This window comes from Trachypithecus francoisi, unplaced genomic scaffold (assembly GCF_009764315.1).
Source record: "Trachypithecus francoisi isolate TF-2019V2 unplaced genomic scaffold, Tfra_2.0 Lachesis_group13, whole genome shotgun sequence".
Lineage (NCBI taxonomy): Eukaryota > Metazoa > Chordata > Mammalia > Primates > Cercopithecidae > Trachypithecus > Trachypithecus francoisi.
Window position 1 is genome coordinate 55,015,064 of NW_022681458.1, and position 23,981 is coordinate 55,039,044.

General features: G+C 38.6%; 1 protein-coding gene across 1 annotated transcript in view; it reads right to left on the minus strand.

Annotated features, from left to right (window-relative positions):
* The window catches only part of FAM171B (family with sequence similarity 171 member B), a 72,030-nt gene that overhangs the window by 20,454 nt on the left and 27,595 nt on the right, over positions 1–23,981 (minus strand). Inside the window, exons 2-3 of the mRNA XM_033230928.1 lie at positions 5,021–5,254; positions 1,988–2,080 (exon numbers count right to left, since the gene is read on the minus strand). Coding sequence (XP_033086819.1) covers positions 1,988–2,080; positions 5,021–5,254 — 327 coding nt within the window. The remainder of the gene's footprint in view (positions 1–1,987; positions 2,081–5,020; positions 5,255–23,981) is intronic.

Below are 23,981 nucleotides of genomic sequence, written 5' to 3' on the forward strand. Positions count from 1 at the left end.
ATCATTATGAAACATTCATACTTTCCTGCCTGGCCTTATGAATGGGTCACCTTTTAGGAAAATGAGACAGTAAAAGGAAGGGATTTGAGAATTCAAGAGGACTCACAGTGTTCTCACAGAAACCTGCCAAGGCATGGCCAGTACTTTCCAGACAAATGAGTGCTTACCATTGCTTGGCACAGTGGCAAAGGATTGGTACGGGACATGGTCACACAGATCCATTTCATGCATTCCAGCAGAAACTATGATTTTTAATGGGGTTTGAAGATGCCAGTAAGGGGTAGAGATGCATCAAAACAAACACTGAAGAGGGACTGTGAAGAAGCTAATTTCATTAAGGCCCCAACAGCATTAAACATAGCTTCTCTGTATACTTGTGGTTCTTATTTACTTTCCATTCTTTCACACAAGGCTCCACATCCACCATTCTGCCATACACAGCAAAAATCACTAACTCAAAATTCTGGCAAGGCCAGGCATGGCAGCTCCCAGCACTTTGGGAGGCTAAGATGGGCAGATCACTTGAGGTCAGGAGTTTGAGACCAGCCTGGCCAACATGGTGAAACCCCATCTCTATGAAAAATACAAAAATTAGCCAGGCATGGTGGTACATGCCTGTGGTGTCAGCTACTTGGGAGGCTGAGGTGGAAGGATCACTTGAGTCCAGGAGGTGGAGGTTGCAGCGAGTTGAGATTGCACCACTGTACTCCAGCCTGGGTGACAGAGCCAGCTGTCTCAAAAACAAACAAAAGCTGGCCAGGCACAGTGGCTCATGACTGTAATCCTAGCACTTTGGGAGGCTGAGTTGAGTGGCTTACCAGAGGTCAGGAGTTTAAGACCACCCTGATCAACATGGAGAAACCCCATCTCTACTAAAAATACAAAATTAGCTGGGTGTGGTAGCACATGCCTGTAATACCAGCTACTCGGGAGGCTGAGGCAAGAGAATCACTTGAACCCGGGAGGCAGAGGTTATGGTGAGCCGAGATCACGTCATTGTACTCAAGCCTGGGCAACTCAAGCGAAACTCTGTCCCAAAGGAAAAAAAAAATCTGGCAAATGTCTTAGTATTTCATAAGTAAGAGATTCTACAGCCTCACTCAGTAAATTGCTTCAAGGTTCAGCAAGCCCTAGTTTATTTTCTTCCCAAATAATAAATTTTCTGGTTTCATACTTTAGGAATAGATAAGACAGCATCTAAATATGAAAAGAACTTTCACAGAGAGTTCTTTTTACCATGACGCTCTTACTGGACTCTACCTTGAGGGCTTTCTCACTTTATCAGTCATTCCTATTACACTTTAGACCTAAACATAAATTTACCAATACAAAACAAAAAGGTAAATTGTTGTCATTTATAGAGGTTTCCTAAAATATGCAATCAAAGAGTCACCGAATTCTGAGGTTTCTACGGGTTGCGGGGAGTTAGGATGAAATGATCATCTTCGTGGCTGGTAAAGCAGAATTGGAGGACACAGTTTGAATCAGTACCCAAAATATGATTTCTGCATTCTTCCCCTTGGGATACACAAGTGAGGCAAATCACATCTCCAGAGCAGATACTTTACTACCAAGTCTTAGGCATCTCCCATGAAAGCCACAAATTTAATGCGGGAGGCAGGGAGGAAGCAATCTGCAAATTAGCCCCAAAGGCCTGAGCAATATGTCCTGACCTTTCCTCAATTTCTCCCACCATGGAAGCCCCAGTAAGAAATGTGATTTGGAAAGAAGAACAGAAGTTCTCTACAATGTGCCTATTTGAGGGGCTAAAATAGTAATGGAAAAAATGATTCCTGCTACACAAAAAAGCCACACCATTCATTTGACAGTAAAATAAGTATCAATTCAGATCAACTTATAGTCAGTACTAATCATACTAAACAATTGAGATTTTCTCAAGTTATAATTCACACTGATTCTTGGTGAAGAAGTGCAGTTATACAACAATAACTTCAAGTGCTTACTTAGTTAGAAGTATGGTACTTACCAGCTAATTTTCCAGTAATTAAAACAGTGTCTTCAAATAGCCATATATTTGCTTGGCTTTGCGGGAACAGTGAAAGTGTAACTGATGAATATACTGTGAAATATAGCACAGTTAGAATATTGTACTTAATGTGAGGGGGAAAAAACTAGGACAAATATAGTTTCGTAACAGCAAGTCTCAAAAAGTGTGTGTGTGGCGGGGAACAACTGCTTGATGGGAAGAGCAATTCAAAACAAAGAAAGAATGAATATAAAATATGATGGAGGAAAAAGGTCACGATAAAGTAAGAAGAAAACATTGGTTAACACTATTTATTTTACTAATCTGTTCCATGTGATAGTAGTAGTCTATACAAAGGTGATGAATGATGTTCTGTAACCCCAGATATAAATGATCAAGTTAAATGCTTGAATAACCCCCCGATATATTTTCTTTGTTACTTGTTATTAAGATTTAAAAAAATTTTTTGGCTCCATGATTCAAGCTTCTCTAGATATAACTATATCCACTTTTCATTTTTACCTTCTCACATAAGAGCACAGTGCTCTTCTGCACACGGTGTGGTTTGCCAAAAGGATCCTGAGCTGGCAGAGAAGGAAACAATTTAACGCACAAAATGATTCAAAGGCAACCTTTAGTAGTAATGCAGGATGGAGGTAAACCTGCCTACAAGTGTAGGCAGCTGAACTACCTGTTGGGGATGAGTTAATTGCAGATTACCTGAAAGATATTATTTCAAGATTGGAGCAAGAAGCTGGGACAAAAGACCATTTTACAAGCAAGATCAAATCAAACTTATCAATCCTTCAAAAGAAAAATCAGTTTTGAGGAGTTCCCAAAGCACAAGTTCTCATTTGATATCTTTCCTCTATGCTGTGTATTTAAAATAGAAATAGGATGGCATCCTCAAATCTCTTAAGAGAAAACACAGTTGCATGGAAATACTTTTATTATTTTGAGATATGTCAAAGTTTAAAGAAAATATGGAGAAAAGTAAAATACAAAAAGTATACAATGATGTGTGGAGGTAAAATGAAATATACTTTTCTCCTTCCATAGGAAAAGAGAACTACCAAATAAAAATGTAATTTCAATTTCAGGATATATTAACATTTAGACTGATTAATGGATTAAATTGGAGCGGTGGGAGGGTCACAGTTTGAATGTCAAGGTGATTTTAAGTAAGACATTATCCCATATTTGGATACTTTCTCAGTCACACATCTGTTAAAGATCAGGAGAATCTTTCTGAACCTCAAACACATTCAGATTTCTTTTCCCATGAAAATTGTTTCCTATTATAAACGGGATGTAATACCTACTGTGAAAAACTTGAGGAACACAGAAAATAAGATGAAAAGTGATGATCATTGCAATACCACCACAGGAACAATCATTAATAATATTTTATTATAGCTCTTTGTTGGGTATTCCTGTGATTTTTTTAAAATAGCAAATTATGATATTGTATACAGAATACTGTTACCCTGCCTTTTTCATTTAATAACGTATTTCTCTCAAAACGTACTTTTCATAACATTTTTAACACACATATTTCATTTATTAAGGTATCAAGATTTACTTATTTACTGCATTAATCCCATAGATTTAGAATGTTTCCATTTCACTATTACAAAAATATTGCATCAACTTCCTGGTACATGAACATCTGTCCACTGTATTTAATATTTTAACATACGTTTATTTGTGCAGATTCATAAAGTGGAATACTGGGTCAAAGTTTATGAAGATTTTGAAGACTTTGACACAAACATTTCAAAAATTGTTACCGAGGTAATTTTGCCAGTTTGTACTTCTACCAAGAATGTTTGAGAATGCTGATCTTATCTTGTTTGACAATATTAAAGATAATCATTTAACAACTTTTTTAAGGCAAAAAAATCTAAGAACTGCGTATTTCTTTGGTGTACTGATCTTAGATTAAAGCACGTTGTCATATTTACTAACCATTTGTATTTCCTGTTTTGAAAATTGATAGGCCATGATTTTGTCCATTTACCTTATTTAGTTAGGGTCTTGGCATTTGCATATTGATTTGTATGAATTCTTTACATATTAAGGACATTATGCCTTATTGTTTCAAATATTTTTACAACCTCAGTTGCTTTTTATGTTTATGACATACAGGAGTTTATTAATATGTTCATATATAACTTATGGCATCTTTCATTGCTTTTAAATTTAAACAGACCATCCTAACTGAAAGGTCAGATAGTTTATTTTCTTATTTAATATAATTATTTTATACATTTGATCGATCTAAGCAATATATTTTCACATATGGATTCAATTAATTTATTCCAAATAGTTAACCAAAATATATATATCATTTAATAACTATCCAACCTTTTCTCAATGATTTCTAATGGCATCTTATCATAGATAAAATTTTTATAAATACTGTGTCCAATTTGCACCATAATACAACTTATCACTGTTAATTTTGTAGATATATAATATTTTAGTTGTCTGTAATGCCAATCGTCCATAGGAGATGTATTTTTACAAGATTCCCATGTATCTTTACACATTTATTCTTTAAAGATTATTTTTGCCAATTTTTAAAAAAATGAATTAAATCTATAATATGTTAGGGAGGTTTCAGATAGTTTACCTGTTGGGACAGAAGACCCTGAACTAAAACAGGCCCAAGAGAACTTGTTTGCCCATTCTACCATGTGAGGACACCGAAGATATCATCTATAAACAAAAAAGCCCTCACCAGACACAGAATCTGCTGGCACCTTGATCTTAGACTTCCCAGACTCCAGAACTACAAGAAATAAATTCCTCTTCTTTACAAGCTACCCAGCTTAGAGTATTTCACTATAGCAGCCTGAAAAGACCAAGGCAATGCTTTCTTTAAAGTGGCACTCCCTTCTAACCTCCTTAAACTGACTTAAGCTTTCTCATTTTCAGCTTACCAGAACAAGATATTCCCCAAACAGAGAAAAAAATTCATTTATATTTAGCAAAAACAAAACAAAACAAAAATAGTGTTTAAGTACTTACTTGGCATTCTTCTGGTTTTCCAAGGCAGAGGGGTCAACACGTAGCCATCTTTGTAAGCAATAATAGTTAAACTAAGTCCTAATTTGTAGGGTACTTTTATCAGGACTGCTCCATTGCTTTTTGTTACTGTGGAATTTGTCTTCGTGTAGTTTACAAACACTTCTACAACTGCTTGGCTCAGGTACTGACGACTGATGATGTCATTCACCTGAACTTTCAGCATAAATACAGACACTGGAAAGAAAAAGGTAAAAATTGCAGCATGTTGTATCCTATAATGCATATGTCATAGTCTTTAAATGTCATTCAACATATCTAAATAACAGTGCAAAACTGTTGTTAAACTTAGGAACTACATATACATATAATAATGAAGAATTCATTATTCTTCCTAAGATGAAATAAATTTTAACACAGTGAAGTGCTCCATAACAACATTTCACTTAATGACGGACCACATATATAATCTTCCAGAAAATTATGATGGAGCTAAAAAATTCCCATTGCCTAGTGACATCATAGCCATCATAGTGTTGCAGTGCAATGCATTACTCACGTGTTAGTGGTGATGCTGGTGTAAATGAACCTGTGCTGCCAGTTGTACGAAAGTATAGCATTTATAATTAGGTACGGCATATAAAACTTGATAATCGATGACTACATTACTGGTTTATGAATTTACTATACTGTTGAATCATTATTTTACAACGCAGTCCTTCTACACACAAAAATAAAACTTAATTGTAAAAAAGACTCAGGAGGTATTCCAAAAAAATAAAGGCATTGTTATCTTAGGAGATGACAGTTCCATGCATGCTGCTGCCCCTGAAGACCTTCCAGTGGGACAAGATGTGGAGGTGGAAAACAATAATATTGATGATCCTGCCCTGTGTAAGCCTGGGCTAATGTTTATATTTGTGTCTTAGTTTTTAACAAAAAAAGCTTAAAAAGTAAAAAGTAAAAAATTTTAAAAATAGAAAAAAAATCTTATCAAATAAGGATAGAAAAAAATTTGTACATCTGTACAATGTGTTTCTTTTAAGCTAAGTGTTATTACAAAAGAATCAAAAAGTTTAAATTTTTTTGTCTATGAAGTTATAGTAAGCTAAGGTTAACTTATTGAAGAAAAATATTTTTTTTCTAAATTTAATATAGCCTAAGCATACCACTGTGGAGTGTTTGCACAGTCTACAGTAGTATACGGTAATGTCCTAGGGCTTCACATTCACACTCACCCATAGCAACTTCCAGTCCTGCAAGCTCCATTCACGGTAAGTGCCCTTTACAAGTGTACTATTTTTTTAAAAAATCTTTTGTATGGTCTTTTTGTTGTGCCTTTTCTATGCTAAGTTTAGATGCACTGACACCTAACATTGTGTTATAATTGCCTGTAGTATCCAGTACAGTAACATGCTGTACAGGCTTGTAGCTTAGGAGCAATAGGCTATACCATATAACCTAGGTGTGCAGTAGGCTACACCATCTAGGTTTGTATAAGTACATTATGATGTTCACAAAACAAAATCACCTAACAATGCACTTCTCATAGTGTACTGACATTGTTAAGTTACACATGGCTGTATTTGTTATTAAGGCACAATATTACTCCATCTTTTTCCTATCAATTAAAAAAGGAGAAGAAAGGACAGCAGTTAATAATGGGAAGATTGAGGTTCTCTCTTAAGGAAAATACATTTTTATTGTGTTTCACTAACTCTAATGCTATCAATAGCAACAAGAGACAGACAAATTCCTAGACAGTCAGAAATGGGTCCCCTTTCAGTGCCAACCTTCAAGCCAAAGAAAGCCTGAAACCGGAAAACTGAATTGTCAGTTCTGGACAGTGTCCACGACCAGAGTGAGAACTACTATCTTTGTCTTATCCTCTCTCTCTTGATTGGTTCCTTTTGGATGATGACTTTTCACCAACTGAATGCTGTTTTTTCCAAGATGACCCATAGACTAGCATGCACTTCCCCATTCTAAGCCCACAAAAACTCCAGACTCAGACTCACAGATGGCTACCCTGCTTTCAGGGTCGCCTATTCACTGACAGCTTTCCTTTTGTTGCTCAATACAATTCTTCTCTGCCCTACTTATTCTCCAGTGTCTGTGTACCTTATTCTTCTTGGGCATAGGACAAGAACCCAGAACTCACCAGACTGTGGGCAGCAGAAACAAACAAGCTGTAACCTTGACATCTGCCCAATGGGCTGTGGATGGTGGGAATAAAATAGCTGTAACACGCTCCTGCTCACCAAGCTATGGAAGTGGAGAGCTGAAACATTTCTGGAAGCTCAGACCCCCCAAGCCAGAGTTGTAACATCCTTTGGGGCCCCGTGATCACTGGCATCTCTGAATTTTTAGGTGTCACCATGTTCCCCTAGTCTAGATGCCAGCACCCAACACAGAAGCCACTTGTAGCATGCCCAGTCCAGCCACAGGCTGAGTGTGGAGCCAGTGCGGGATCTGAGCAGGCATGAGCCGAGCACAGCCTGCTGGGCTGAGCAACACGCAGACAGAGTCAGCTGCAGAGATTTCTGGTTGTCAAAGCAGTACTGTAGGAATCTTGTAACACTATCAAGTTATATAGATTTAACATATTCCAAATGTAGTCAAAGTTCTTAGAATAAAATGCCACTACTGCATGGCTAGCTCTTTTATTTTTTTCCGCTGTCTGGAAAGCAGAAGATGTTTTTCAGTGCCAACTATACAAAATATCAAAAATCCTTCTTTAAAATATCAAAAAGCATTATCCATTAGGTATATAAGAAAACAAGGCTGAGCATGATGGCTCATGCATGTAATCCCCGCATTTTAGGAGGCTGAGGCAGGAGGATTGCTTGAGTCCACGAGTTCGAGACCAGCCTAGGCAACATAGTGAGACCCTATCTCTACAAAAAAATTGAAATTAGCTGGGTGTACTGGCATGTGCCAGCTGCTTGGGAGGGTGAGATGGCAGGATCATTTAGCCAGGAGGTCAAGGCTGCAGTGAGCCATGATCGCACCACTGCACTGCAGCCTGGGCAACACAGCGTGACCCCATCTCCTAAAAAAAGAGAAAGAAAAGAAACCAACATATCTTGAGGAAAATGAAAACTAAAGTCTGTTTTTACTCAAACCTCTGGTCTTACTCCTTAAGTACAGATCTTGATAACGTCTGCCCAAGAAAGTTTGTACCACCATGAAAGTGCCTTTGTAAGCATGTATCACATCTCTGTGAAAGATGCTTTCTCTTCCCCGTAAAATAGGTTCTGGAGTCAGTCACTATCCACCTCTGCCATTCCCTAGACATGTGACGTTGGGTAAGTTAGCTCTCAAGGTCCATTTGCTCATATGTAAAATCAGGAAAATAGCTACTCTGAGATAATAAAATGAAATAATGTGTCCAGTACAAAGCTTGTGTATCACTTAATGTGATTGGTAATAAAAATTATTATTCCACGATTAGAGAGCACTTCAAAAACATTAGAGTACACCGATAAGAAATATAAAGATTGATTATGCTGCAATGCATTTGCATAAACCTATTTTTACTCAAAATTTGTATCAAGAATAGCACATCAGATAAAAAATTCTAGTCAATGTTGACGGAGCCTCAATATTGTTATCAAAATAGTTATACCTTGTCTGTTCTTTGTTAAACTGGACCTTAAATTGCTTCTAGATCATAACAACATTTCAGATACAAATATAACTTTTGCAGTAATCACCCAGTCCTAGGGAAGGTTCAATCCACCAAACTAAAACAAACAAACAAACAAACAAACAAACCAAAAGCTCTGATCCCTTCCAGAGTCTAAAAGGTTAAATGTTATCCAAACACTATTCTCTCTCTCTCTCTCTCTCTCTCACACACACACACACACACACAGAGATATAAATATATTTTGGTATATGTTTATGAAATATATTATGAAAATTTTAACCATAATAAGAACTAAAATGTGCTGGGGGTAATGAGCCATGCATTGTGTTAGTTTTTAAGTACATTATTCTACTTACTCTTCAAAAAAACCTCATTGAAGAGATATTGTTGTTTTTTTTATACATATTGGTAACTGAGAGTTGCAGGTTTGAAAATGAACCATGGCTAACCCTCAGTAAATGGAGGAAACAGGTCATAAACTCAGGACACCTCTCATCAAAGCTTATCTTGTAAACCATTGCCCTGCATCTGCCTGGTTACTCTCTTAAAAGCAATTATCATCTCAATTTAGAGTGTGGAGATGGGAAGAATTGACTGAGAATAGCAAAGAGAAGATTATATCAAATCATACCTTAAAATGAGGTCCATTAGTCAGTGTGAAACAATTTCCTGAACAACAATCTCATATATATTCAAATATAAATATGAGGAAGAGATTCCAAGGTGATACAGAGATAAGTAAAGTTTATCCACACATCTGCTTTGCATCATCAATAATAATAGAAAACCTTGTGAGGGGTCAAATTACTTTGAGTAGTCATTAGTATCATCACTTTTAAGAGATAAATTGAAGAACATTCAGTAATAAAAGACCAAATAAGCTTTGGGTCTTAAGCTGTTCCTCAAACTATCTTTCCATTGTATCATAAATTCAGCCCATTAATAGTATTTTGTTACAAAACAAATATGTTTGTAACAACTTAAAATCAAAAAATGAAGGTAAAGAATAAATATATGTGCCTCAGATTACCTTTATAAAAATTATAACAGACAATTATAACAGTTGGGGAGATCTGATCTAACCAACCGCCTTCCTCTTTCCTGTAGCCTTCAAGCTACCTTAATTATTCCTGGGATAAGGCGGGCTAGCACTGGGAGACATTTAGTTTACAGTTTAAATAATAATCGCCCTTCCTCAAAAATGTAACTGCCTTTGTAAAGCTAGTGAGATAATCGGGTTAGGAGGATGTGAGGAGCCTGAATTCTAAGGTGTAGAATGCCAGCCATTCTTCTGGAGGTCAAAAGATATGCAACTTCCCCAATTACGCCTGCAAATAACATCACTATTGTAGAACCTAAGGACTGGCCGTTTGAGATGCTTTTCAGGTTTTTTAATGTCTGAATTGATGGCTCCACCACTCCTGTGGCAGCACCCAGAAGCACCTCAGCTCAAGAGGACAGCTTTGACTCCCTATGATTTCATCTCTGACCCAACCAATCAGCAGAAGCACCCACTGCCTAGCCACTGCCACCCCACCCCCTGCTTCCCCCAAACTGATGGCAGTGACAGCCCATGTGGAGCAGCCACTGTGAGGATGCCAGCTGCAGTGGGGGAGGCACAGATGGGGCTGCACAATCCACAGGGCCAGAGGGAGCCCTGCCCCTACCGAGTTGGTGGGGCAGGAGCCAACACTCCTGGGCACAGCTGCAGCCTGTCAGCTGCAGCTACAGACCCCAGCCTCCCTCTGCTCTCAGGGTCCCAGGAAGCTTCCTTCCCTCACAGGCTTGAAAGTGCCTGCTTCCACTGTCTGGCCTCTCCCTGCTCTCAGTGCCAGCTCTGGGGCAAAGCAAAGTTGTGGCCAAGCACAGGCACTTTTGCAACCCAGCTGAATGTGCACACACTTGGGACAGCACTGATAGGCCGGCCCCCTGCCACCTAGGCCTCCTCCGGACTTTGGGCCCTGAAGGCCACAGGAGGGAAACAGCAGAGGCTGAGGGTGGCTCCACGTGGGATTGTGGGTACCCCTCAGCACGAAAACCTGCGCACCATGGACCACATGATTGATGGTGCAGGAGTCAGGTTCCTGGGCAGGAAGGGGTGGGTCCCTGGTGAAGCCCCGCCTTCAGGCCAGGGATGGTCTGAAGCATGGAGGCCAGGCTGCCAGTCCCACAGACCAGAATGAGAACTTACGGTGCATTTTCCCGGCCCACTCATGTACCAATCAGCATGTACTTCCTCCACTCTGAAGCCCATAAAAACTCTGGACTCAGCCAGACTCAGGCAGAGGACAGGATGACGTGCCTGCAGATAGGAGCTACTCACTCCGGATCGCCTCTGACTTGAGGGCCACAGAGATGTTAGGGTGACCTGCTTACGGATAGGAGCTACCCACTCCAGGTATCCTCTCTCTGCTGAGGGCTGCACAATCATTGAGATGACCTAACTGAAGATAGAAGCTACCCACTCCAGGTCTCCCCTCGGCTGAGAGCTGTATTCATCGGGATAAGCTGCCTGTGGATAAGAGCTACCTACCCGCTCTGGGTCTCCTCTCTGCTGAGGGTTACAGACATTGGGACAACCTGCCTCTGGATAGGAGCTACCCACTCTTGGTCTCCTCTCTGCTGAGGGCTGTCCTCATTGAGATGTCCTGCCTGTGGAAAGAAGCTACTCACGTCAGGGTATCATTTATACCTACACTGATAACACCCATCCTACAGTCTGAGAGCTGTACTTTTGCTCAATAAAGCACCTCTTCACCTTGCTCACCCTCCAGTTGTCTGTGTACTTCATTTTTCCTGGATGTGGGATAAGAACTCAGGTCCCACTGAATGGTTGGGACTGAAAGAGCTGTAACACATACAGGGTTGACATATGCCCCTCCACTCACCACACTGCAGGTAACAAGAAGGAAACAGAAGAGCTGCAGTCCTTCAGGAAGCCCAGACCTAAGAGCTCCCTGAGTGAAAGCTGAGACACCCTCTTTAAGACTCTGTGGTTCCTGTAGTCTCCAAGCTTCCAGGTGCCACTGCGTTCCCTGGTGCCTGTAGTGGAAGCCATTTGAGGTACACCTGTTCCAGCCACAACCTTGCAGGGAGCCAGCACCCATGCCAGCGCCTGGAGCTGCCTGCCCTGTCACAGTTGGTATGTCTGACTGTGTGCAGTGGCTGTTCACTCACTCACGCACTCCTCACTGCTCTGTGCCAGGCTCACCCTTGGCAGGCATGGGATCCAGGCTAGCAGTGCGAGCTAAGTGCAGCCTGCTGGGCCAAGTGGGTGGGCCTGAGCAAAACTCAGGCAAAGAAACCACCAGCCACAAAGGTTTCTGGCTGGCAAAGTGATACCCCAAGGATCCTGTGACAAAACAACCTTTGAAAAACCTCCAAATTATTGGGTTTATTTATTACTGATTTGAGTAATAAATAAACTGGTCTTCTGTTCAGCTGGCTCTGTGTGAACTAAACTCTTTCTTCATTGCAATTCCCCTGCCTTGATAAATCGGCTATATCTGGGAAGCAGGCAAGAAGAACCCATTGGTCAGTTATATCCCAAGTCTTATATGTACAGACCACAAAAATCTCAATATACCTTTGTAAAATATGTAACATCAAATCCATTTTATTGATTTTAAAAAATGAAGATTCAGATAGGTCATGAAAATTGACCAAAGTCTCACAGATGGTAAGAGGCCACGCCAGTCTTCAAATACACCTACTGTTACAGTTGGTAGTCAGACATGAGCAAGGCAGGAGAGGACCCACCCTCACCAGGAATGTCGGGCAAACATCAGGCAATGATCATGCACCTGTTAAACTGTCTCTCCATAATAATAATTGGTCACAGCCAGCACCAGGGAAGGGCAGTCTCCCAGTAGATAGAAAATCTGAAATTGGTGATCAGCAACTTCCTGATGAGATCTCAGGAATTGGGTGAGTGGGCCTAAGCATGTGCACTAAGAGGTAAAATAGCAGAGTTTAACTGAAATATGACCTTCCTCTAGCAACACTTGACTGGTGAGGGAAAATGCCTCAAGTGAGCATGTGTACAACTTCAGTAAACACACTGCACGTGCAGCCACTCCCAAGTGCTAGCAGGCCACTGCACATGCAGACAGCCCACTCCACAGGAAGAATCAGAGAAGTAAAGCAAACCTGGAAGCTGCTAATATGTAAGACCCCAAGTCAAAAGTCAAACCATGCACTTGAATCTCAAGTTGCCTGCTTGCCCCTCTTCCAGGTGTACTTTACTTTTGTCCCTGCTCTAAAACCTTTTAATAAACTTTCATGCCTGCTCTAAAACCTCCCTTGGTCTCTCTCTGTCTTATACCCCTCGGTTGAATTCTTTCTTCTGAGAAGGCAAGAACTGAGGTGGCTGCAGACCCATGTGGATTCACCACTGCCAACACCACGAAGGACTCCAAAGCCATCTTTGAACTATGGAACAGTGGGGCTTGGGGTGACACTACTAAATTAACTCAAGTAATATATGATTGCAATCATCATTGAGAATTTAAATTCTTATTTAACATCCATTAAAAAGAAAAAGCATCCCCTGGCCATATACACACATACTCATGCCAAACCATGTCCTCAAACTCAAATGGAAAATATAACACTTGGGTTAAAAAAAAAAAAAAAAAGGTTATAATAGTAAGATATATCAATGGCTCCCAACCTTTTGGGCACCAGGCTCCGGTTTTAGAGAAGACAATTTTTCCACGGACCAGGTTAGGGGGATAGTTTCAGGATGATTCAAATGCATTACATTTATTGTGTACTTTATTATTATTACATTGCAATATATGATGAAATAATTATAAAACTCCCCTCAGTGGGAGTTGTATACAAGATAGAAGCTTGTTTTCTTGTATCTAGATGGTCCCATCTCGGGGTGATGGGACAGAGTGACAGATCATCAGGAATTAGATTTTCATAAGGAGCATGCAACCTAGATCCCTCACATGCTCAGTTCAAAATAGGATTCATGCTCCTATGAGAAACTAATACTGCCACTGATCTGACAAGAGGCGGAGCCCAGGCGGTAATGTGAGTGATGTGGAGTGGCAGTAAACACAGATGAAGCTTCACTGACTCACCGGCTGCTCGCTTTCTGCTGTGAGGCCCAGTTCCTGATAGGTCTCAGTATCTTTATCTGTCCGTGTCCAAGGGATTTCAGACCCCTGATATATATGACATGATGGGCTTCTAAACCAAATGTACTTGGATAGGTAGTTGGATAGTATTAAAAAACTGTATGTGTAGAGAAAAAGTAGCTGCTGCTCAATTTGAAATAATTCTCCCAGCCACCCAGTCCCTAATCCTTCAGTCAAAATTTACTGAGCCACCAGCATAAAGCACCCAACTAGTATAGGCCAGATAGATTCTATCTGGACCTCAAAATATGAATACAGTTACAGAGATGCTAATGGTTGCTGGAACTGAATTACCTTGGAAAGTCTATGAGGCCTTACCATTGTGCTTTCTAGTGCTTCCCTAGTCTCTCTCCTTCCAGAAGCTGGGTTGTGCAGCCCTTCCAGCTGATCTGTGAACTACATAATAATCTATCCTAGAAACTCCTTTCATTTCTTGTAGCCAGAGTTTGTTTCTGTTGCCTGCTCCTTAAGTAAGCATATTAAATATGTACAACTGTAAATAAAGGATAATATTTACCAGGCCACTATTTTATAGACATAGATACCTGTTATAGAATGTGAAGGAATTAAGGATACTGTTGAGTACCAAAAGCATGATAAACCATATGACAGACAAACTGAACATAACTAACTCATAAGGGAATTAGGATTCTCTATTCAAATTCAGTAAGAGATCTTGTTCAAACCAAATGTACCTACAATGGCTCCTTCAACAGCATATTTAATAGGGAATTTTTATTAATTCATTTGTTTAAAAGATCAATTTCAGAGAGTCTCAGAGCCTTTGGATTTACAGACAAATCCCAATGTGTGGTAAGATCTTAAGTTAAATTCGCAAAAGAAAAAAAACTGCATATTCCATCTGTTTCATCCTTGTAAAAGTACAGTTGCCAAAATAAGACACACTGAAACCCTCCTGACATTCTGAAGCTGGATTTGATTTATAAAATGTTTTCTAAAACATGTTCTAATCCAGAATGGATGATTTTATTTTTTCACATGCAATAATGTTAATATAAATCTGATGAGAAAATATCATATTTAGAAAAAAAAAGATTTGCAAAGGTCAAGTCTTGATGATCCAAATCACAATCCCCTCTCTGATGAGATCGCCTATATCTATATCTTAAAGTGCTTCGTAGACTCAGTGCATAATACAGGCCTGACCAATGGGCTCCTCTCTAGCTCAAAATGGAAACAACCGCCTTGCAGTTGTTTCCAGCCCAGTGCTGGAAACTTTACACATATTGTCCAATTTCATCCTAACACACACCTGTAAGACATTTCCCAACTTTAAAGCAAGGAAATTGAGATTAAAACTACACAGCTGACTGGGTGCAGTGGCTCATGCCTGTAATCCCAGCACCCTGGGAGGCCGAGGCAGGTGGATCATGAGGTCAAGAGATTGAGACCATCCTGGCCAACATGGTGAAACTCTATCTCTATTAAAAATACAAAAATTAGCTAGGTGTGGTGGCACGTGCCTGTAGTCCCAGCTACTCAGAAGACTGAGACAGGAGAATTGCTTGAACCCGGGAAGCAGAGGTTGCAGTGAACTGAGATCGCGCCACTGCACTACAGGCTGGCTACAGAGAGAGACTCTGTCTCAAAACAAACAAACAAGCAAACAAAAAACCGAAAAGCTGCACAGCTTATAAGGTTATAGCCAGGAGTCACAGCCAACTCCCTCTGACTCCAAGTCCCACGTTCCACATTAACTCTTATTGAAAGGCATTAGGGATTTGGTTTTCGTCATATTTACTAACTTATTTTCTCACAACCAATGCTCAGAAGGAAATTCTCATTGACTGACTCTCTGAGCCTCTTTTCCCCATCCTCAAACTTGGTTTGTCTCTCACCCCAGCACAAGCCACAGCAAAAGCAGCATTTAAAAACAAACAACATGAACAACAACAACAAAAAAACCTCAGCTGAAAGCTTGGTCAAAGTAATTAATGAGGCATGAACAACTCTTTTTTACTTCAAGTAAAAGTTACAAACAATTAGCTGCTTATGACTTCTGATAACAGGATGCTTCTGATTTCTATGGTGTCAACAGCTTGATCAAGCAAGCAGCACAGTCAGCCAGAAGCAATATATATCCCTAATAATCCTCTACCAGTTCTCTCCTCCAAAAAATAAAAATAAATAAATAAAATACTTTGGCATTTAGACAGGGCAGATTCCATGATTAAATATATGATTTTCAGCTGGAGGTGCTTTTGTCTACCTACCCTTCTCCAGTGTAATTGTTTAGCTTTCAATGAGCATATTTATTTTCTCTGTCACTTAATCATAATCATTATGTCTCACCCACATAATCATCTTTTCCACATATCACTATTTGTTTTAAAATGGTTCAATATTAAATGATTCAACTGCACCCTTAGAAAACATAATCTAAATGTTGAGATAAACAAGTAAAAATAAAATACATATCAGTGAGCTAGGTCCTGAGGTTGCTGGTGAAGATTTAACTATTTAGTAGATGGTTTCAAGCATTGTTAAGTAGTGAGAATCACTAAAATTCAAATAACAATAAATAGGTATAAAGGAATATTCTAGAAAAAATATTAGAACCAATATTATATTATGGTCTTCCTACAGAATACAAATAGGTAACTAAAAGTCCAAAAGGGCTTAAAAAATACTGCTAACTATATATATTTGGGTGACATTTACATCTTTATGTAGGTGGGCTGAAAAATCACAATCCCACTTCTTTTCAAGAGACTCTGACATCATCCTATTATGTTGTCACCATTATGTAGGTTACAACTATACATATAGACAAGCTACCTCATTTTCAGATTTATCCAGTACAAAAACTCACCTACTTCATTTCCATTATGTTTCAAAAGCAAGTATCTATAATAATTTCATTTCATATGCTACAACTTTATCTCCTATAGGAATACATTGCTAAAATAAAAAGATTTTATAAACTGACTATAGGTCAAATTTTTAAAACAATATTTTAATGAGATAAATTCAAAAAACTTTATTGAGGTTTATGTATCCTGAGAACTAGGAAAAATGGAGAACACAAAAATATAGTAGAATAAAATGGTTGGAAACAATAGAAATGTTCATTTATATGAATTCATTCAACAAATGTTTACTGATTACCTACTTTTGCTCAGATCTGCACGAGATGGGGACTGGGGATACAGAAAGCAATAGAAAACAGACTTTTCTTGATGTATAATTCTGAGGGGAAACAACACGTGAGGAAAAACACAGAATTTCTGATATTACAATAAAGGAGGTAGAAAAGGAGTACTGAAACAGACAAAAGAACTTCCTATACTATCTAAAACAATCTTCTAGAAATTATGTAGAAATTAATTTAGAATATGTATAAAAATTCCTGTATCAAAAAACAATGACACTAATATCTACTTTGATATCAATTTACATTATCACTTTTTTTTTAACAGGAAGAATGTCAACATTTTGAGTCCAGATCATCTGAGGACTTGCCCATGAATTCTCACCTATTTTTCATGATCTGACTTTTTGATCTACTTCTGTGGAGATGCTGTGGTAGGGACCCAAAAGATACCAGGTTTCTGCTTATCTCCCAAATCAGGCTTCTTGGGGTCATTCAGAGGTCTAGTTTGCTCTCTACCCACCATTTTCACACAAAATATTCAGCTACCAAGAACTCTTAGTTTTGAGGTAGGTATACAAACACCTGAAGAAATCTGGTTCCAAATTTAATTTAATTTAATTCCAAATTTAAATGTCTAGGTATTTAAATCATTAGTAGAAACATAACCATCATGGTTTCACTAAACATAATATCAATTGTTTTCTAACTCTTCAGGCAAGCATTCAAAATTCTCTGAGATCTGACCACCACCTCCCTTTCTAGTCTTTTTTCCCCACTCATCATACTCATATCAGATATGGGCAAATTACAGCCTACCTGCCAACTCTGACCCACTCTGATTTTGTAAATAAAGTTTTACTGGAAAATGGTCATGCTAATTCATTTATACATTACCTGTGGCTACACTTGCTACAATGGCAAAGTTTGCTACAATGCTATCTGGCACTCTACAGAAAAAGTTTGCAGAACCCGGTTCTATACTGTCTCATAAACAGTCATTGGTCACTAACCAAGACAACCCATTTTCCTGCTACAGTGTAATTATTCATCTCTTTCTTCCATCTGAAATACCCTTTTAAAAATCTCTACCTGTTAAAATCCTAACCTATCCTTCAAAGTATGGTCAAATATCCCTTTTTCAAATAAATGTCCCCTCAGCCCAATCAGATGGGATCTCCTGTTCTGTACTGACCAGATGAATGACACATGATATATTCTGGCATGTTTTCCTTTTCTGTGTATCTTCTCTCTGCAAAAGTCAGGTTCTTGACAGCCTCTGTTGTTTCCAACTCAGTCATGAGTCACACTGAAGCTTGAGCTAAATAAGAGTTAGTGTGTGGATACTTACTAAATGAAAGAGGGGTGCGGGGGAAAGACAGAAGAAGAGGAGTTGCAGAGAGAAAAGGAATGAAGGGAGAGAGGTAGAAAAAGGAGAAAGAGATCAGAAATGGCCAAGCACCTGAAAAAAGGAATGATAATTGCAGGATTTCGGCAGGGGCCACCAGAAATTACAGCCAGCTCTCCAGCCCCAGTATTGGGTACAAAATTTTAAGCTTAATCCCACACTTGACAGTGAAAAATATTTTACATTACTATAATAATTACAGCAAGAACTAAATAACAAGATTCCTCTTCCTTTCAGAAATTAATACCATTTTTTTTCATAAGAATCTTAACCTGGAATTTTTGACTAGAAAAAAACAATTTTGACTGAAGAATGATACTAGGGAGTAGCAAAACTTCCTAAATAATATAAGGGAACTATATCCTAGCAAAGAGTAAATTAAACATTTTATTTTTACTACTATAAAACAATATCAACAAAGTAGTTTTACGAGTCTTTCTCCCAGAGTACTAGCACAATTTCCCTACTTAATTGGAATGAGGGCTGAAAGTTCAGAAAAGAGTTGAGGACAACGAAGGAGCTTATAAAGAAAAAGGACCATATTATTAGGCATTCTGAAAAGTGGGATAGAAAGGGTTTAATCAGTTTACTCTCTGCAGCATTTCAAATATGGACACACAAGCCTCCTTCTTTTAAAGAAACAACAGGGTGCTGAATTAAAAAAAAAAAAATCAGTAAAATAGAAAAGCCTCCTTTCCATTGCTTAAGCCCCAGATTGGATCCAAACTCTTATTTGGCTTTGAGGTTTAAAAGAAAAAGAAAAAAAAATATGTGCGTGTTTGAATCAAAAACAAATTTACTTGCAGTAAACTAATATTTATTACAGAGAAAATGTCGATTCTAAGAAGAAATTAATGAGATAGAATAAAGACATGATCTCCAAAGGTATAAAATGTTATGGAGCAAATAAAATACACTTTTTATCCATTAGGACTGAAGGCTTCAATAAGTGTGATTCACCAGAGCTAATGAAATGGATAACATAAAAAGGACCTTTGCAACTTAAGAACTAACACACAATAGACAACTCAACAGAGAACAAATGAGAGAGCTGAGTCATTACTATTTGGACTCCAGTCCTTCTTGCCTACCTAAAGGACCCTTTTTCTCAATGGAAACCAATCAATCTGACCCAAGCTCCTAAAACAGATTGTCCAAACTCACTCCACAGGCATTTATCATCCTGACTTGTTTTTTCTTCCCAATTTTTCATCCTTCCTTAGAATCACAAGCACTTATTCACTAACTCAGACATTTATTCAAGATTTATTAAGGATACTTCATGTGATGGCACTAAGTAGAGAGAGACAGAAGAGCCTTCAGCCCAGTGAGGAAAGCTCAAGATAATTTTAAGTGTTTGAAAAAGCACTGGTCACCACTGCCATGTAAGTACTGAGCACCTAACTCAGACTAACGTGAGAGCGCTCCTCTGTGAAGACAAAATCAGAACTGAGTTTTGAAAATGGGGTGTGAGGGGAACGAGTGAATAGCACAGATCCCTGAACCTGGGAATTTAATCACAGATAAGACTCAGCTCAGATATACCCTCTGCGCTAGGCATGGTGTGACTGATTTCCCCTTCCTTTGAATCGATACAGCACAAACTGGGTTATCGCCTAAGATCAGGGTCATGTTTGGCATAATAGATGAAAAGAAGACAGAGAAAGTAAATTTTTTTTCCTGAGGTTACTCAGCAAAAATTCTTTTTTTTTTTTTTTTTTTTGAGACGGAGTGTCTCTCGCCCAGGCTGGAGTGCAGTGGCGTGATCTCGGCTCACTGCAAGCTCTGCCTCCCAGGTTCACACCATTCTCCTGCCTCAGCCTCCCAAGTAGCTGGGACTACAGGTGCCCACCACCATGCCCGGATAATGTTTTGTATTTTTAGTAGAGACAGGGTTTCACCGTGTTAGCCAGGATGGTCTCGATCTCCTGACCTTGTGATCCACCTGCCTTGGCCTCCCAAAGTTCTGGGATTATAGGCGTGAGCCACAGCGCCTGGCCTACTCAGCAAAAATTCTTAATGAGGAAAGAACAAAGAGGTTAAGAAGAATATGTAAAAGTTCTGCCAAAAATAGAAATACATGAGCTCATGAAACATAAGAAGATATTCCTCCTTAGAGGAAAGATGGGAATTTAGCAATTCATTCGGCAAGCATGTGCTAAGTGACATCATCCTCTGCTCTCAATGTCCTTTTCTGAGCCCACTGCATCTCTCAGCTCATTTCCCCTCCTTTATCTTCATCCATTCTGATCCACAATGGCCTCCTTACACTTTCTTGAACACTCCAGGCACACTGTCACCTCCGGGTCTTTGCATAGGTAATTCCTTCTTAGAATTGTCTTCTCCCAGAAATCCAAATAGCTTACTCCCTCACTTTCTAGAAGTCTTTGTCAAAACGACACTTCTCATGACTCCTCTCCTCCCAATCTGACTTTCCTGTGTTTCGGGGGTCCCAAGACCACCTTAAGGTTGGTGATTCATCAAAAGGAATCAAATGTCCTTGGACAGGTTATACTCAAAACTATGCTTTATTATAGAAAAGGATGAAGAGTAAAACAATATGAAAAACGTATTTCTTCTAGCTGTTAGCTGCAGGGACACAGGCAGTGTCTCTGCATAGGGAAGGCCAGTAGAGTCTTAGGGTCCAAAGCTGTCAAGGCATTGGTCATGTGGACACATTCCTGTAACATAACTAGCGAGGGCAGCAAAAACACAGGACCCCCAGCATAAATATCAAGTGTATATCATGATCTTGCTAAATGATCCTGAAGTCTTGACAAGCTGGAACAGCATATCCCATTGCTCCAGGTATATAAAATATCATCATCAATCAGTAAAATAAAGAACACTCTGAGGGCCACATTCCCAGAAGCCGGCCAAAGACAATCATAGCTCCAGGCTTCATGACAAGCAAGGACAGAGCAACCAAACCTGCTGTGCTAACTCACTTCTCAACTTTGATCTATTTTTTCCATAATATTTTTCCATACTACCTTCTTAACACATATATAACTTATTCATTAGGTTCATTTTCTGTTTCCCCAACTAGAATGTTAACTCTATAAGGTCATGGACATTCTCATTTTATTTACTATATCCTCAAATATCAATACTTATTTTTGAATTAATGAATACTTGAATTAATGAATGAACTCCTTACTCTTGTACCAGCACATGGGACTACTGGCTCAAAACCACTTAATAATTGCAAGAAGAGATGCAAATGTGTGAAATGAGGTAGAAGGCCTTGAAGTACAGGGTGGGGCAAGAAGATGGGTAAGCAATCATTTCTGGCACAGAACATTTGTAAGTTTTGTACTTTAAACAAAGTACAAATTCTTTAATTCTTTATCGTTTCTTCCTTCAGCAACTTCTTCAATAAATATACTAATTCTTTTGATGTGAAAAAAGGATTTAAAATGCAAGATTAGGACCACCATTGTTGCTCTGCCTTAGAAAAACAAACATATGAAGATCAAATTCATCATTTATCTGTTACCCAACTTTAAGTAATTAATTGGAAAAATACTAGAACCAAAATTGAAGTTGGCAATAAAAATGAGAATAATACAGTTGAAAATAAATAAAAAGACATAAGGGGGAAAGTTTCACTTGAGAAAACAAATTTTTGAATATAGAATTACAAAATCTATTTCATACAGACTATTTCTAATAAATTATTATTTAAAAGAGCCATTTGTTGGGAATCTTTTAACAGTATTGTTCATCCTCCAGGTGTTTCACATTATTGATAAATCTATATGAGAGAGACAAAAGGACCTTTGGGGAATCAACAGTTACTGAATGTTCCCTCTCATGAATGTAACAATGGAAATCTGGTTAGATCCATTTGCTAGGGTACAATACCCCCTTGGGGATGAATTAAGTGTGAATTACTTGAATTGGATACAGAGTACCCGAGCCTCCTTTGCAGCTTAATGACTCAATGCCCCTAAGTATTCCCAATTTAGTATAATTGATGAATGAAGTCTGGAGACGACTGTATCATCTCCAGGCCAAAAGGAGAATCAGGCTATTGCCATTTATATAATTAATACTCTGAAAAGGATTTATTGTCCAAAACGGAAAATGCCCACAAAAAATTATTCCCCCAAAGTTCCTAAAAAGGATGCAATATCCCCAAACACCAAATAATTGTAAAACGTGATTACCATTTTGAGCTGCACAACTCTGAGCCAGGGGAAATGGGGTAAGACGGAACTCATTATTGGAGTCCATGTTAACACTTTTCAATAGAACGAGCTTTAAGATAGGGTTAACCGTCTGTACCAACTGGGATGGCCAGTGGCCTCCACTTCCTGCCAAGAGAACTGTCTAGCACAGCCCAAAGGCCATCATCTCTATCTATGCCCTGTGCAACCGGACAACCCAGTCCTCTCCATCCTGCAGCAGAGAAGTTTTCTTTACTGCATGGTAAACATTCATTCACTGCATGAATGCATGGCGTATCATGCATTCAAAACTTGATCACTGGTGTATCATGCATTCAAGTTTTAAAAACATTAAAATGTGAAACAGTTGATCACAGAATAAAAAAAAAAAAGGGTACTGTAAAGCATATATGACCACAGTGCCTTAAATCTAGTTAAGTCCCTTTTTTTAAAGCACCTATTTTTAGTGGTTCCATATCTTTAATGCTGAAAAGAAACAGTGTGATCTATCTTTTGTTAGAATGTGTACAGGCTTGTCAATTCACATCTAAAATGAACAACATAATGAACAAAAACTTAGTAAATCAATTCTGTGTCATACCTAGAACAGAAAATCATCAAATGCCTGAGATTTGGGGCAGGCCCCAAACTATGCTCAAAGCTACCAAAGGTGATACAATGAACTCATAGGGGTGCCAGAAGATACTTTAAATTTTCCATGCAAGCACAATGATACTAACATCTGTTAGATATCACAAACACCAGGGAATTTACAATTTCAGCATTAGATCATACTATGTTCAATCAAATGACATGGTTCTTTGTAAAGCTGTGTTTTCAGTGACTGCTCTGATAGAAAGTAAATACTTCATGAAAATAAATTTAAGCAGGAAATGGAAGGTGGAAATTTTCAGTCTTATTCCAATGTTGGCAAAGTTGTGCACACATATCCCATTAAGCAATTAGCAAATATGTTTTTTTTTTTTTTTCAAATAACTACTAAGTTAGACATTACATTATCTGGTTACCAAACAACTACTGAGACACTGAGGGGACTGTGAACCAAGACAGTTTTGGAGCCTTTGTTTTGTGCAATCTTAATGCTACATACTTTTATTAAGCACCTACTATATGCAAGATCTGTACTAGGCACTGAGAGAGACACAAATTAGTTGCCTCTCATATGTATACAAGTCAGTAGGAGTGAGTGACAGTACCAAGAAAATTACAGGTAAATTGAGAGTTTAGAGAATTGTACAATTAAATTATTCTGGCTAACAATGTTAAGCAAGAAATCAGTCATTTATGAACTCTTAGTGTACATCTAAAAGGTGCTTGTTCACTTTATTGTCTTAGTAAGAACATTCTAGAAAACATGTTTTGTTTGAAAAAAACATTTAGTATTCTAAATACACTTTTATTTTCTGAAAGCATGACTGATTGCTTGATTGCTCGAGTCAATGAAATGTT